This window comes from Colossoma macropomum, unplaced genomic scaffold, assembly GCF_904425465.1.
Source record: "Colossoma macropomum unplaced genomic scaffold, Colossoma_macropomum, whole genome shotgun sequence".
Taxonomy (NCBI): domain Eukaryota; kingdom Metazoa; phylum Chordata; class Actinopteri; order Characiformes; family Serrasalmidae; genus Colossoma; species Colossoma macropomum.
Window position 1 is genome coordinate 35,213,428 of NW_023494795.1, and position 17,675 is coordinate 35,231,102.

The window sequence follows — 17,675 nt, forward strand, 5'->3', positions numbered from 1 at the left end:
ATTTTGATAAATATGGTTTCCCTGAGAAACATTTTGATCTTTAACGTGATTCTTATTATGTTTAATTTCTTCATCAAGTTTGCCACAGATGTTTCTCCTAAAACAGCACTAGACAAAAAGGAGACATGAGGCACTTCTGCCTGATAAAAATTATAGTAGTTATTCACACAATCAAAACTGAGAATGTTCTTAGGCTTCAATGAGAAATGGAGCTCCTGCTTTCAGTTGCAGATAAACACGGGCATTATGTCTTGGGCAAATCTGACTATTGACATCTCTAGTAAAACTTAAGAGGAGACACGTGAGACTACTATGCTTTTTTGCTCAGGACAATCATGAGCAGCAGCTGTCATATTTTTCTATTGATCTCATTGTCTAAGAGAAACTACAGAGAAATGAAAAAAGATCTCTTTTAAATTCCTCTTTCCTGTAGGCCTCTCTAAACCGATAATTTGAGAATTTTCCTCAAAAGCTCTTATTTGTTTTTTTTCAATTTACTCGCTTATTTTTATGCTTATTTTTGAAAAGTGCTCATTTTTGTTCAATATCATCTGTACACCATCTGTGGTTTCATTTTCTGTATTAGCTTCTGTTCTTTATGTCCATTATTCCTTGAGTTAATATCCCATAAATCTTCCTTTCAAAAACATCTGGAAGTAACCTTATTTGTAAATGTAATTCTGAACTGAATGCAATTGCAATTGTAATGCAAATGCAAAAAACACAGGCTTTTTGTCTGTCCTTGCCAAACTCATAATCTTTATTCACAATCAAGTTCCTGCATAATTAGATCTTTAAGATGTAAAAACATCATTCAGACTGTTTGGTGTGAATTAAAGAGAATCTTACCAGCCCAGTGATACAAATAATGGGTTGAGATGTCTACATAGCAAATTTTATTTTATTAGCACCATTTTATTTACTACTGAAAATGAACAGTGAACATATAAAAGTATGCCATGTTTTATATGTCATGTAAAAATAAATAAGTATGGTAGGTAAGGTAGCTATGAAAAAAACATATTCTTTCTTTACTAATTTGCTTTAGAACTGCCCTGCATGCACAATCCCAAATCAAAAAAAGTAGGTATGGTATGTTAAATTATAGTTATAGCTGAAAACAGTTAAAATTATTTCTGACCTTCTTTACATCGAAAACAATATAACAGCACTTTATTTGATGTTTTACATCATGAGGTTTATCGTTTTTTCAAAATAAACACTTTAGTTTTACTCATGGAACATATTTCAAAAAAAGTTGGGAAAACATTTTCCCTTTTGTAAAGCTGCCATTCCTTTTCACAACCCTTAAAAGATGTTTAGGAACTGAAGACACCAAGTGTTGAAGCATTTCAGTTGTAACTTTGTCCCGTTCTTGCTGCAAATTTTAAGGTGTGCAACAGTACAGGGTCTTTGTTGATGCATTTTATGTTTTAAAATGAGCCACACAGTCTCTACTGGGGATATGTCAGGACTGCAGGCAGGCCAGTCCAGCACCCGCTCCTTTTCTTCCGCAGCCATGCCTTTGTAAAGTGTGCAGATCCCTTCATATCTTTCTTTCAGGAACATTGTTTTTAAACATTTCAATAATTTTCACATGCACTTGTTGGCGAACTGGCGATTCTTGGCCCAGCTTTGCTCCTAAAAGACTAAGCCTTTTCTATATGCTGCTATTGTACCAAATCATGGTTACAGTCACCTGTTGGCATCACCTGTTGCAAATCATATCATTATTTACTTATTTAATTATTTTACCTCATTGCTAGCACTAACCTGCCCCCGTCCCAACTTTTTTGGAATGTACTGCAGGTCTGAATGGCAGGAACAGATGTATATTTACAAATGAAACGAAGCTGACCAGACAAAATGTGAACTACACTATATTGCCAGAAGTATTCACTCACCCATCCAAATCATTGAATTCAGGTGTTCCAATCACTTCCAAGGCCACAGGTGTATAAAACCGAGCACCTAGCCATGCAGACTGCTTCTACAAACATTAGTGAAAGAATGGGTCGCTCTCAGGAGCTCAGTGAATTCCAGCGTGGTACCGTGATCGGATGCCACAAGCGAAGTCGTGAAATTTCCTCGCTACTAAATATTCCACAGTCAACTGTCAGTGGTATTACAACAAAGTGGAAGCGATTGGGAACAACAGCTACGAAGTGGTAGGCCACGTAAAATGACAGAGCGGGGTCAGTGGATGCTGAGGCGCACAGTGCGCAGAGGTCGGCAACTGTCTGCAGAGTCGATCGCTACAGACCTCCAAACTTCATGTGGCCTTCAGATTAGCTCAAGAACAGGGCATAGAGAGCTTCATGGAATGGGTTTCCACGGCCGAGCAGCTGCATCCAAGTCTTACGTCACCAAGCGCAATGCAAAGCGTCGAATGCAGTGGTGTAAAGCGCCGCCACTGGACTCTAGAGCAGTGGAGACGTGTTCTCTGGAGTGACGAATCACGCTTCTCCATGGAAATCCAGTGGACGAGTCTGGGTTTGGCGGTTGCCAGGAGAACGGTACTTGTCTGACTGCATTGTGCCAAGTGTAAAGTTTGGTGGAGGGGGGATTATGGTGTGGGGTTGTTTTTCAGGAGTTGGGCTTGGCCCCTTAGTTCCAGTGAAAGGAACTCTTAATGCTTCAGCAGACCAAGAGATTTTGGACAATTTCTTGCTCCCAACTTTTGTGGGAACAGTTTGAGGACGACCCCTTCCTGTTCCAACATGACTGCGCACCAGTGCACAAAGCAAGGTCCATAAAGACATGGATGAGCGAGTTTGGTGTGCAAGAACTTGACTGGCCTGCACAGAGTCCTGACCTCAACCCGATAGAACACCTTTGGGATGAATTAGAGCGGAGACTGCGAGTCAGGCCTTCTCGTCCAACATCAGTGTCTGACCTCACAAATGCACTTTTGGAAGAATGGTCAAACATTCCCATAAACACACTCCTAAACCTTGTGGAAAGCCTTCCCAGAAGAGTTGAAGCTGTTATAGCTGCAAAGGGTGGGCCGACATCATATTAAACCCTATGGATTAAGAATGGGATGTCACTCAAGTTCATATGCGTGTGAAGGCAGACGGGCGAATACTTTTGGCAATATAGTGTATCTTCTGTTCATACTATCTGCAATAAAATACAAGTCAAAGTAAATTTTAGAGATCACTGCTTTTATATTTGCATTTTCCACATCATCCCATCATCCTTTTCTGATTTGGGGGTTGTATCTGTCCACCCTGAATGTATTAAAAAACCTTAAAAAAAACATCTCAAAACTATCGTAAAAAACAATTACTCAGACTTCATCGCACAACATATTTACAACTATTTCATGTAATACCTTCCTGTGATTTAGCATTAAACACTTCAGGCGCCTATCACCATCATGGTACACAGTTTTGACTTGGTAAATTTCTCCAGAATGGAGCATTCACATTTAACCACTCTGAATAAGTTTCTTCATATGTTAACGATTTAATTATGGAGAAATATTCAAAGAATTGGCGGAATTCCTACTTAACCACTGAATACAACTGAGCTTTCTCTCTCTCTCCCTTTTTATGGTAATATCTGAGCACAGTACTTTTCAGAAACAATCTGGATGGCAGTATCAGCAATGGTGAAGTTGCAGTGTCACCGTCCACTTGACTCAAGCTGAGTGCCTTGAAAGCGAAATCTCTCGAAAAGACACTGACATCTTTGCACTGCTTGTGAGCTTATGAAATGAGTCACGCTGCCATTTGAATGACACATTTAAAGCCTTGATTCTAACAGTGATGTTCATCTACACAAGAACGATGAATTCAGACTGATGAATGACATATTCTGGGAAAATATTTAAATTGGACTGCATTTAGCCTGGTTGCTTGGTTGGATTGAATTGTCTTGATTTTAGGGCTTGGTGTAGTTCCCACATGCACTGAGCTGAAACTGTGGTTCCTGGATGAGAAGTCTGCCTATGGCTGTCTGAAATTAATAGACTCTGTTGTGCGCTCCCTCCCTCCCTCTCCTTCTCTTTCTCTCTCTCTCTCTGTCACTTCCCTCTAATTTGTCAGTGCTATCTGTTCCTATTTTTAAATAGGTTTTTTCCTCTCCTTCCTCTATCTGTTTTGATTCTCCCTCTCTCTTTCCATCCATCAGCTTGTCAGTGAGGGGAAGAAGAGATGCTGGGAGGGATAGATCCAGATGGAAGGGGAGATGAAGATGGAGAAGGAGACGCGTGTTATTCTCTGGCCTGTCATGCTCACTTAGAGTGATTGGCAGCTTCATTGATAAGTGTGAGCTGGAGGGCCTGAGCACACGTGTGCTCGCGCACACAAACACACACACACAGAAGCACACACTGCAGGAGAAACCAAGAGGACCCTCTGCAGTCTCTGATCAAATTAACCATTAACCCTGACGTCAGGGTTAGTTGTGTTACAAGAGAAACATTTAGACATCTAAAAGCCTAGAACAGAAGGTCTGGAACAGAAAACGCCCTAAGGGCCAATGGGGTTCCTATTTGGCAGCCGGTGACGGGAATGACTGAAATTACAGTCAGCAGAGCCTCATTTTCTGGCCGAACGTTAAACTGACTCAAACCTATAATCATTAACCACTGAGCACCACTGGTCTCGCCAAGACATTCTCTATTCATTTTCGATCTAATTATTTTTTACTACAGATATTTTTTCATATAACACCTTGCGTAAATGCACAAGCAACTCAAAGTCCATCATTGTGTATGTATACAACAATAGTTTGGAATCAATATTTTCAGTCATTTAAAAACAATTTTAACATGATGCCATATTCTATAAGTTTCAAACAATCTAGCTAGTTTTTCATTTGTTCAGGAGTAGTGAGAACACAATGTATTCTCGTTTACACGAAGTCTGCTCTTGTAACATCCGAGTGTGTCTTGCTGAATGTGCAGGTTAGATTAAGTCTCTGGGGGCTGGTTAAAGGGGGCAGCAATGTGTTACCTGGTCTGGCAGCACTGATGATTTCTCTCACCAGGTAGCCCTTCCAGCCAGCCTGCAGGATGGTGGCCGCCTGCTTCTCCTGCTCTGTGGCCTGCCTACCGATCCAGCCCCCTGGAGCACCATCTGCTACACACACACACAACACACACAAATATGTACACACAAACATGCAAGTACACTAGCACACATGAGCCCTCACACAGGCTGCTAGGAAAGCGGGACAATACTAAATTCCTCTGGGAGGTCCTTGATAAACACACACACACACACACATACTTGAAAGCGTGTCTTGTGTGTCCTTTGTGCTGCTGCAATTGAGCGCAGGGTCTCTAGTCAGGGCCTGCACTGCAAACATCTCTTCAGAGGTTAACTTACGCCCCAGCACGGAGCAGAACATATGACACACCGCTTCATTAAAAACCTGCAGAGCAAAACAAACAACAATAAAACCCCCTGACACACTGTGTGTCTGTGTATTTAAGAGTGTGTGTGTCTGTGTTTATGTGAGCATGTACGTGCATGCATGAGAGAATTGTTTAAAACCAATCATCAAGGCAATAAGTGCTTTTGCTTATAAAAATACCTTGTAACATCAGAATAAATGCAAACAAACACGAATGCAGTAAGAAGTAAAAAGAACATTTTGTTTACAAAAAGTACTTGATATCTTTTGAGCTAGCTAGAAGATTAGGAGAACCAAGGTTTGGTTCCAGAATTTCCCTTGATTTTCTCAAGCCATCTTCTGGATTTGTTAAATTCCATCACCGGCACACCTAACTTAATTTCATTTAATGAAGCTTTGATTGAGCCAAACCACAACTAACTACAAATAATACTGGGCTTCATCAAGGAGAGGTTTTGAAATGGGTAAGCACATACACACATATAAAATCATTTTTATAAATGACTTATCATATTAATGTAATTTGTATTTATTCTAATATTAATGGGTTTTTTTCAGATGAAATAAATTATTTTTGCTGCCCAGATAAGTAAGTTTTTAAATTTAATTTCTCAGGTGCCTAAGACTTTGGCATAGTACTGTAGATACACTGCCTATAAAACAAAAAATTCCAGTGCCTTGGAAGTTTTCATGTTTCATTTTCATGGAACATTGAATAACAGTGTTTGACACTGATACAGACTCTCTATTCTCAAAGTGAAAACAAATCTTTGCAAAATGTTTTAAATAAATTACAAATATGGAAAAACAAAGGATGTGACTGCATAAACATTGTATAAGCATCACCTGTCAAGTCTGTATTTAGTTGATGCACCTTTGGCAGCAATCACAGTCTGTGTGTATAGGTCCCTATCAACTGTGTACATTGGGACACTACAATTTTGCCCTAGTCCTCTTTGCAAAACTCTCAAGCTCTGTCAGGTTGCATGTGCTTTGTGAGTGAACAGCCTTTTTCAAGTTCAGCCACAAATTCTCTCCTGGACTGAGATATGGACTCCAGGACATTAAGATTGCTGTTTTTAAGCCATTCCTGTGTAGCTTTGACTGTATGTTTGGGGTCATTGCTGTGCTTGAAGACAAGTCTTGAAGACTGCAAAAGGTTTTCCTCCAGGAGTTTATTTTGCTGCATTCATTCTACCCTCTACACTCACAAGCCTTCCAGGGTCTGCTGCAGAGAAGCATCCCCACAGCATGGTGCTGCAATCACCATGCTTCACGGTGAGGATGCTGTGTTCAGGATAATAATGACATGCAATCTGTCTGATGGCCAAAAAGCTCAATTTTGGCCTCATCAGACAATAGACCCTTCTTCTAGCTACCTTCAGAGTCTTCCAAGCGCCTTCTGGCAAATTCTAGCCAAGAGGTCATGTGAGTTTTATTTAACAGTGGCTTTTTTTTTTGCCACTCACCCCTGAAGCTGTGACTGGTGAAGTACCCATCTCTACATTCTCAGCCACTGAGGTTTGTAACTCTTTCAGAGGTCTCTTGGTGGCCTCGCTCACTAGTTTCCTTTTTGCACGGTCACTCTTGCAGCTCTTGTGGACAGCCTGTTCTTGGCGGATTTACAGCTGTGCCATACTCCTTCCATTTCTTGATGGTTGATTTAACGGTACTCCAAGGAATATACAGTGACTGGGAAATATATTTGTATCCATTCCCTGACTTGTGTGTTTCAATCACCATGTCGCTTAGTTCATTTCTCCTCGTGGTGTGGCTTATGCAATGATACTGACTTATTAGACATGAGACCTTCCAGGTACAGGTGTATTTATGCTACAATCACTTGGAACCCCATTGACTGCAAACAGGTGATCTCCATTTAACTAATTACGTAACAGCAATTTACCAGTTATGATTGTGGAGAGTCATACTTGGCTTGGGGGATGTGGGGTGGGGAGGAAGTAAACACTTGTGTTGTGTAATTACATAAACGTTTGTAATTTTATATTTACACAACCCTGTTTCCAAAAAGGTTGGGATGCTGTGCAAAATGTTAGCGGAATGCAATGATGTGCAAATCATGTAAACCCTATGTTTAATTGAAAATAGTTCAAGATATTAAATGTTGAAAATGAGAAAATGTATTGTTTTTTTTAATATATGCCCATTTTGAATTTAATGCCAGCAACACATTTCAAAAAAGTTGGAACAGGGGCATGTTTACAACGGTGTTGCATCACCTCTTCTTTTAACAGCACTCTGTAAGCATTTGGGAACTGAGGAGACCGACTGCTACAGTTTTGAAAGTGAAATATTTACCCATTCTTGCTTGGTATAGGATTTCAGCTGCTCAACAATTTGGGGTTTCCTTCTTATATATATATGTATATATATATGTGTGTGTGTGTATGAGTGTGTGTGTGAGTGTGGTTGTGTGTGTGTTTGTAGTGTCACACACCCTCCAGTGCTCTCTGTTTGCCACTTTGCTGTGTGATGGCAGGCAGATGGCCTCCTCCAGCGCCCTGGTGGCTGATGGCAGTTCTTGTGGGTCAGAGAAAGAGCTGACCACTCCACCTAGAACTTTAAGAATCAATAGAGCCTGCTCACAGAATCTCAAACTCTCCTACAGAGAGGAAGAGAGAAAAAGGAGGAGAAAGAGAGAGTGAAAGACAATTCAAATGGCTAACTCTGAAGTTATAAGAAGTTCAGTAGAACTGTCTTTATCAATATTTGTAACTGGGTAATGTTCTGATTATACTGGTGTGTAACTGAGTTCATACAGAAATGGTCAAGCAACAACAATGGACTGAACAATAACAAACCATGCATAGCATTTCAAGGATTACAAAACACTTAATAAGTAGAAACAGGACAGTTTAAAATATATCTCATCTGATTACTGCCACTTCAAGAGGGCAAATCTCATTCAAAATAATTTTAATCAAGTAATGTTAAGTTACTTAAGTGTAATCGAATAATCATTAAACATGCCTCTGTGAGCACAACTTAAATAGGCATAAGGGCGATATATAATACAGACTGTCCCACTGGATGGAAGAATATGGTATATGTTATATTAGAATTTCTAATACATCTCAACTAGAGCACATATGGATACCTTATCAAGGTGGGGCATCACTACGTCCTCTTCACCAAACACGAAAGAGGTCATGCTGTATAGCTGTAGGTGGAAACCTAACAGTGCCCTCGTGTGGATACAAAAAAGGTGACGTCTGGTGCGAGTGACAGAGCAAGAGAGAGAGAGAGAGAGAGAGAGAGAAGAGAGAGAGAGAGAGAGATGAGGATTCAGATGGTTCTTTAATATTTAATATTAAATCATACTGTTTCAGACGTTACACAAATCATACTAAATTGAAATATAATCTAATCAACCACTAAAAGCTAGCCAAATGTCTTTTGTGCTTCTGTCCTGGATTGCTGCTGTACAGAGCACTCTTCAAAAGAACCACAGCTTAACATTAACAGTCTGAAACAATTCCAAAAAGGAGGAAATAAATAAAATTGAAAAGGATTAATGTACCATCTTGTAATGTACAAGTCATGTATGAGCCTCATGTATGACACACAGCTCAGTTACTCTGTTTTGTCCTATTTAGCCATAAAACACATCAAGCTCACAAAGCACAGATTCTGTGATAACAGCACAGCTTAACAGAATTTAAAATTATCTGTTAAAGGGAAGTGGTGGTGAAATGGTGAAAAAACAGAATGCTTATTTGGACGGAACAAACAGTACTGTGCAAATGCCTTTTATTTCATTTCTAATGGTGAGTTAATGTAATGGTAAGTACAATTTATTAATATTTTAGTGTCAGAAAAAAGCACCTTACTACAATTTTAACTCTCCATCTTCCCAATCTTAAACCCTCCCGACAAAAGCTGTTCCCAAAGGTGTCACTGACATTATGTTCCCCTTCAAAGAGACATTAACATTCACACACGCACTTACCCAAACACACACTGCTTTGTAAATGTATTTCTCTGTGTGCATCTAAAATGCTAAAGGAGATATTTCTGAGAAGATTACATGGTGGACTAAGTCTAAATTTGTAATTGCCATTACTTGGATTGTGAGAAGCAGAACTTCTAAGACTCGACTGTGGAGATATGGAAAAATGTCCCTGCATATTTCTTTGAAAAACTGAATGCACTTCTCCTAAATGAAAGGCAAAGGGTGGACATATTAAATACTAAAAAAGATTAGATTTAGTTGTTCGGGCTGTTGTTTTCTGTTTTTTTGCTGATGGTGAAAATTTAATTACTTGTACTACATTTTGACTGAATATTAAATAAATAAAAAAGGGTGGTCTCTGCTATTTGCACAGTACTGTAGAGTATGAGTCAACTGTGGACATGGAAAATATGGCATTAGCTAATCACAAAAAAACTGTGTAGTCTACATTGATCCGTTTAACCAACATAAATATACACACTCCTCTACATAACTGACAAATGAGCTTAATGATCAATAATAATATTACAGTTACAGTAGAAGCTTTCCTCCCTAACAGTCTTCATAATTAAGAATGGGCTTATATTCATGTTAATAGGTGACATGAATCCAATACAGTCCAGAAAAGAGTTGATGTTTGATGAACTTGACTTTAGATACTATAACTACAGATAGATAGATAGATAGATAGATAGATAGATAGATAGATATTAGTAAATATGTGCAGGACTATTTTACATTTTTTTTTTCTGTATATGGTTGGCCTGTTGCTTGAACTACAGTTGTAGCTCACCCACTGTGAAGCTACAGCAAAAAAAATTAAAATAAAACAGAGGTTCATGATGTTGGCAGGGGTTGCCAGATCAGCAGAGAAGATGCACTGTGCATATTTTCCCTTGTGATCCTGCCCAGTCTAGCAACTGCTCAAGCATCCACAGAACTTCAAAGTGCACAGAGAAAAATAAGGAAAGAGAGGAAAGGCTACAAAGTTAGAGATGGGATCATAACAAGGAAACACCCTTGAAATACAGCATAACTGGCAGGAACATGGTTGGCATAGAGCCAAGATTAGCTAATAAAAACTGCATTTTGGTTTTCCTTGTCCTCACGTAGGGAGGCAAAAGTCATGTCAGCAGTCAGCAGGCCAGCAGTCAACCACTCTTCCCCCCTCCCCCTCAACTTTATATCGCCTCCTGATAAATCCGCCTGTTCCCAGCATGCAACCTCTGAATGTAGGCCCCCTGCTTTTAGGCCACTACAGTGCTAGAAATAGCAGATTGGGTCATCTCTCTCTCTCTTTCTTTCTTTCTCTCACTCTCTCTCTCTCTCTGTGGGGTTCTTCCTGGTTTCGTTAACAGGAACAGAACCTACAGCAAGCGTATGCAGAGTTAGCAAGCTGTCCTTCAGTCAAATGTGTACATAATTTTCACATGAATAAACTATATCACATTTTTGGAAAGGTACGTAAACTGAAAAACAAAACGTAATGTGTTAATGTAAGATAATGTATGCATTTTAAGTAAAAGTAAATGCACCAATTTTGTCAGTGTAACATAGGAGTTTCAATAAACAAGACCTGCCACTTTGCAGGTACTGATCAGTATGCATACTTTACTGGTGTTCATATGGCTGTGGTGTGACAGCTACTGTTATGGTGAATTGTGGTTACTGTTTTGATCATGGTTATACATAATTTATGGTTAGGGGTATGATCATAGTTAGGGCATAAGTTTGGTTGTGATCATTGTTATGGTTATGGAAGTGACTGTTATGGTGAAGGATTATGGTAAAGTTATAGTTATGTGCTGTATTATTCCAGTCTAGGGAGAGAAGTGTTGAAATCTGCCTAGCTGTTTCTATTACGGTGTGACTGTTATACTTAGAGTTATGATCATGATCTTTACTTAGGGTTCTATATACGGATATGGTTTTCATTATAATAATTGTTGTGGTTATGGATTTGAATACGGCTATACGGTTACATGCTCTATTACCCCACTGATGGGAAGACTTGTTAAAGTGTGCTTGCAGTTTTTTAATGATTATGACTGCGAATGTTATGGTTAGAGTTATCATAATGATCATGACCACAGATTATGATGATGGGCTGTATTACCCTGGTGGCAGAGAAAGAAGCTCTGCTTTGCAGGCGGTGGTCTGGATATGAATCTCAGGAAACTGGGCTTCAATGCTCTTCCAGGAGAAAGGTTCAGCCGTCAGAATCCCAGGCCTGGATACACACTCCTTGTCTATACACACACAAACACATAGAAGTGGTCAATTTGACGATATTTTATCAGTTCCGTCAATTTTGTTATACTGTCATAAACACGCTTTTCTGAGCATATAGTGGATATTGTCAGTACTTGAAGAACATTGACCAACTGCATGTTTCATTATAAAGAGAGTATAATTAGCATGTTTAATTGAATTTAATGCAATGCAGTACATGAAATGCTGAATGAATACCATTCTGCCCACAATTTTGTATCTGTGTGTCAAAATAATGTGATACATGTAGCATGCAAATATCTTATACGATATTTTTGCCATATCGTCCACTACTTCAAACACCCACTCACACTTTTGGATATCCCTAAATATGTGATGCACAGTTAGACTAGAACTTGAAAAATCTGTGTGCTCACAACATTTGTAAAATATTAGTCAGGATGGGGTTGGGTTCAAATTTCATTCTGTTTCTCACTGCCCATCTCTCACTTCCAACAGATTTTACCATGCATTTTCCCCTTTTTTAGTTTTCTCCTTACTTCATTCTACTTTTTTTACATTGCTTTCATTACCTCAAAACATTTTTAATGTGGCATGCTGGAGTCTGTTTAGCAGTTTAGTGCAGCCAAAAGGGTGCTAATATTTCATGTGTTTAGCAAAATATTATATATATATATATAAAGCTACAATGAGCAAATTGTCTGACCAAATTTCAGGCCCAGTTAAGGCTCTAACATGGACCTTCATGTGTGCAAATGTGTTTCTGTGCCTTACTCTCATTCATGGTGTCTCCCCAGTGTACCAGTGCTGAGAAACAGATGAAAATCTCTGTAGGTAACAGGCTATCCACAAGCAGAAAGTGACAGCCCTTCTCATCCGGACCCTTAGAGAGAGGCAGCGAAATAAAGAGAAACTGAGAAAGAGAGAGAGATAAACTTCTTTGTCCTTTGGGATAGAAACTGTAAATATTAATGTGTTTTGTCTTTGGATGTGTCCCTTAAGATTACAAGGTCTATTGTCCACACACACACACACACACACACACACACAGTAAAACCACACAGAAACAGACTTACACTGTAATTACCCAAGATTAAATCAAACTACAGTACTCTCTGAGGACTATGATAAAACAGCACAGCTCACCAATATTGCAGCACAACAGGGAGAGGTGAGCAAAAACAACATTAAGATAATAAACAATGCACCACCACCAAGCAATCACCCTGCAGTTTATGTGTGCACTTCATATGTGGGCCAGTGTCTGATAGTGTGTCAATGTGTGTCAACATTTTGTGCATATGAGGGCATGTGAAAATGTCTGCATGTGTGAATGTGTGCACTAGTTTATGAAAGACCCTTTAGGCCATATGGCAAACTTGACATCTCACGCACTACACAACCTCTCAGACACACCAACATGACCAATACTTGCACTAAGTCCATGAACCTAGAGGAAAATGTTTCTGATTGTAAAGCATCTTTGAGCATGGGAAAGGCGCTATATACATAAAAGTGATGATGTTGATGTGTCATGTGTCTCATTCATATGCATATGAGGGGCTGATAGTATGTGTGTGAGAGACATCAAGAAATATAACCTAAAAGGCCTCTCATATTTGTGTACATGTACATTGTACCTGCATTTGTGTAGCTCCAGAAGCGTCAGGCAGTTTCCCTGAGGCTGCAAAGTTGGTCGAGCCTACTGTGTTTGGCAGAGCAGTGGCAGACGCTCTAGACGCAATGGTGCTCTAGCAAGAAAACAGATGCATTAAAATGGCTATTTTTGGCACAACTGAAAGAAAATGTCCAAGCAGAAACCATCTAAGACTCCTTCAGATTGTCCAGCTAGTGTCAGGTAGAACTCTTTTAAAATATGGTGAAGAAAGAACACTTCAAAAATGTCCCTGCACTGCCCCAAAAGCAGTGCCACTTCTGGTCTCATTTTAACACAACTTAATAACATAACTGCAACATTATAACTGCTCCATTGACCAATAATTAACTTTACCTTAAACTGTGACTTCTGAAAGTGATGAGCATACGCGTCTGGCTTGTGAAAAACAAGCAGTGTCCTTTAAATACACACAAAAACATCAAATGAACATAACATGACACACATGACCCGACAGACTGCCCTGGGATTTGCTATCACCTAGTGTAAGTAATATATGTTTCTCTGAATGACTCTCACTGGAAGCACTTAGGAAAGTCCTGCAGGTGGACCCAGGTTTCCTGGAGCATGGCCTTTTCCGGCACAAACACCTCCTGGGACTGCAGCGGGGCAGGACTCGACTTTTTAGTTGTCTGCACTCTCTCCTTTTCTTCTGCTTTCTCTTTCTCTGTGTCAGGAACTGGCAACGACTCAGCATCTGAGAAACACAAATGTGCTGGGTAGAGCCACAGAGATCTTAACTGTGATCTCTATGTAGAACTCATAAAATCTCTGAGTGGTTTTATGAGTTCTACATGAGAAAGTAAAATACAGTGGACTCCAACGTTACGTTCACATTACAGGGTTGAAATGGCATATTTCCGATTTTATGCTGATTTGTACAGAGCTGTGGGGACATTAAAATCTAATCTTTTTAAATGAGACTTCAGCTATTTTAATATGTGGTCTCAGATTGGATACATAGCAATCAGAAATGATGTAATGAGAACAGTCATATGTGATTTTTTTTTGTGTTTGTTTTCACATCACATATCACTGTCATAATCCACTGCCAGCAGCATGTCAGCAGGGATGATAAAATGAGTGCATGTAGGTCCTTTCAGGGCAGGGGAGTGTAACACTAATGACAGATATGGGTCACCTACAAATTCAGCTGTGAACAGGGAAGGTGAAAAGATCAAAAATTCAAAAAAAATAATAATAATCGGAACTGAGCAATAAGGCATGTAACGTAAAGGTACCCAAAGGCTTTCTGACTCAGAGACCGGGATTCTGACCTCTGACCACTGCTGTCCTTGAGCAAGGTGCCTGATGCCAAGTCGCTCCAGGGGTCACCCTGATCTCCACCAGTGCATGCTTGCAAAGGACGATGTCAATGACACACATCGGCCAAAATAATAAATAGAAATTGTGCTAAATGGCACCCCTGGACACCCTATGCCTAGTTTCCATAATAACTCAGGTATACTGCTTAGTCACAGGAGTTACATAGTCCAGTCTGAATACAGGAATAATACAAACTGCAGAAATATGTTTAAAATAAGCTCCCTGGACAAAACATTAGTCACATGCATAATTTATTTTCTATTACTTGGAAACGAATCCGCTTGCTTTAATAACAGCACCAATCCTGTCAGGTAAGGATTATACCAGTCTCTTGAGAGTTCCTGTCCATTCTAGCCTGCTCTTCCACTGAGTGGGTAAACCTTTCAACCAGAGTTTGGGCATATGTCAGCATTTCACCTGCTGTTCCAAATTGAGAGTTGGGACTGAGGTCTGGCCAGTCAGTGTTTCAGTGTTCCATCATGTCTGTTGAACCAGTCACATACAGACACCCTACAGTTGTCATCCTGGAATGCGGGAGCATCAACTTTGTGTTCTGCTCAGATATGAAGCACAACATTTGTGGAAGAGTTGGCTAAAGACGACAAGAATTATCTCAGGACACAGGCATAATCCTTACCTGGCAATGTCATTAAAACAATTGGATGATTAACCTAGTATTAGAGTAGAAATGATACATGCAACTAATTATTAGCTTATAATGCAAGTACGATAATACTGAACACAGCTGTTTCAGATATGGCAGAGCATCATTATGAAGCAGAGGTGTTGAACTTCCCTTGATTTTGCAAAATGTCTGAACCATTCAATCATTAAAATGCCAACAAAGACATTCAAAGTGATGTGAAATGCTAGAGAAACTTCTTCAGGGGATATTTTGGTTTGTCCATCTGAATTTACAAGACCAAATCGTGAGGCAAATTATTCAGTAACTGCATGAAATAAATGTAAATTTCTATTTGATTTGTTTATTTTTTTGTAAAAGCTCCCCTCAAAATTAACAGAACATGTGTTTTATGATCATACAGATATTGCTATATGCTTACAATTTACTGTTGAAAGCCAAAAATCCTAGACACTCTTTGTATTTTTTTATAGAAATAATTTTTACAGAGCAGATCACTGAAGAGACGCCATCTGTTTATAGTTTATAGCCCAGATTTGTGGAAAAATGGGTCGACTTTCAGTAGACAAAAAAGTGAGTTCAGCTTCTTGTATTATAAGGTTTTAAAATTACATTAGCCCTCTCTTTGACTAGAAAGTAGACAGTTACAGCTCTCATTCAACACCCACTTTTTGAATGTAGCTTATGAAATATGAAAGTTATGAAGAATATGACGACGTGCGTTTTGGAACCACCAGTGGTCTCAAGGAGTTGAGGAGGTTAAGTCAGAATCTGTCAGTCTATTCAGTGGCAGGAACCAGACGTCTGAAGTGATAAGCATCTCTAAAAGCTCTCACAGAAAGATCTCACAGAAAGATTTTACAAAAATAGTTATGAATAAGTTACCTGATGACTGACACTGTTTCATGATAGTTTTGAGATGAGGTTTGGCCTAAAATGTATTAAAAATATATTCATCACATAGAGGTACATGCAGGGCATTGTAAGGCAAAATAATACCCAAAGAAAACCTATTTTTTCAGATTTAACAGGTCAATATTATTGGTTATTTTGGATAGCAAGCAAAATGGCTACATTTGTATTGCAGACATTACAGACCCTGGTTCCTATCACCACCACTGTAAAGAAATCTGAGCCAACATTTGTTAACATTTCAAAGGCCAAATTATGTAGAAACTTTGAACAATCCATGAAATTCCCATTTAAGACCTGGAAGGCCACATAATGCCTTACCTTTGTGTGTTTCTTGTTCCAACACACTTACACCAACTCATGAATGGCTTTGACAATTACCTGATGAGCTGGATCAAGAGTGTTAAATCAGACAAAACAGTAAACCAGGGGTGTCAGACTCTAATTCTGGAGCTCTGAAAATTAATGAGTGTGTAGTGTAGTCTAGTGTGTTCTCTGACGTAACACACCTGGTTCAACTCATCAGCTAATTACCAGGCACTTCATGAGTGGAATCAGGTGTGTCAGAGCAAAACACCGATCTGTGAATTGCTGTAGCCCTGCAGGACTGGAGCTGTGACAGCCCGGCTCTAAACTGTATGGAGTCGTGATGATGAGCTCTATTTCAGGCATCTCCATCAACTAAATTGTAGCATCAGGTTTGATCTGTGTAAACGTGCCCTGTCACAAAGAGTGTTATGACACAGCCTGAGGTGTGTCCATGCCACCCTGACCTGAGCTGTGTGAGAAACAGTGGCTCACGAGGCAGAGATGTGGGTCAACTCAACAGTCTCTATTTACACATAACACAGTGTTACAGTGTACACCTGATTCTGACTTTTTACATAGCCTGCTGAAGAAAGCACAGACAATCGGTTGAAAGTTTAAATTGGTAGCACATTTGTGTATTGTATTTTGATTTGAATTTGATGAAAAGTTAATGTTGTAATAAACATCACTTTACATTTTCTGCCAAGTTTTTGTTAAATCTTGGTTTCAAAACAAGTGCAGACTGGTGATACAGAATGTAAATCAAATGTGAATGTAATCCATTATGTTCACATACAGTTAATTATGTAAATACATAAAGTTCTGTTCAAAACTCAGAGATCATCCGAACAGAGAGTTTGATTACTGGTGATACCACAGCCATCTATAGCCGGGAGCCCAAGACAGCATAATTGGCCTCTGTCTTTCTGAGTGGGCAGATTGGTGTGATTGATAGCATTGGTATGCCTGATGGGAAGACCTAGCTAGTCTGACCAAAACTGTGGAGAAAATATGAGTAAAAAAAAGGTTATTAAGTACAAGTTATTCATAATTCAGTCCCAGAAAAAAGCAGGAAACACATATTTAACAGAAAATTACAAAGAAGCCACCATTAAATATAATATCAAATCAGTATTTAATTTGTCCACTTTTTACTTTTGTGCAGCTACTGCCACTTTAACTCTTCCATCTAGATATGAAACAATATGAAAACGTAATATTATGATTATAATCAGCAC

At 39.2% G+C, this 17,675-nt stretch overlaps 1 protein-coding gene across 1 annotated transcript in view; it reads right to left on the minus strand.

Annotated features, from left to right (window-relative positions):
* adgb (androglobin) overlaps positions 1 to 17,675 on the minus strand; it is a 70,441-nt gene that overhangs the window by 17,871 nt on the left and 34,895 nt on the right. Inside the window, exons 15-23 of the mRNA XM_036582304.1 lie at positions 13,767 to 13,944; positions 13,584 to 13,647; positions 13,213 to 13,323; positions 12,347 to 12,455; positions 11,457 to 11,589; positions 8,486 to 8,600; positions 7,826 to 7,990; positions 5,241 to 5,385; positions 4,965 to 5,090 (exon numbers count right to left, since the gene is read on the minus strand). Of these exons, the coding sequence (XP_036438197.1) occupies positions 4,965 to 5,090; positions 5,241 to 5,385; positions 7,826 to 7,990; positions 8,486 to 8,600; positions 11,457 to 11,589; positions 12,347 to 12,455; positions 13,213 to 13,323; positions 13,584 to 13,647; positions 13,767 to 13,944 (1,146 nt within the window). The remainder of the gene's footprint in view (positions 1 to 4,964; positions 5,091 to 5,240; positions 5,386 to 7,825; positions 7,991 to 8,485; positions 8,601 to 11,456; positions 11,590 to 12,346; positions 12,456 to 13,212; positions 13,324 to 13,583; positions 13,648 to 13,766; positions 13,945 to 17,675) is intronic.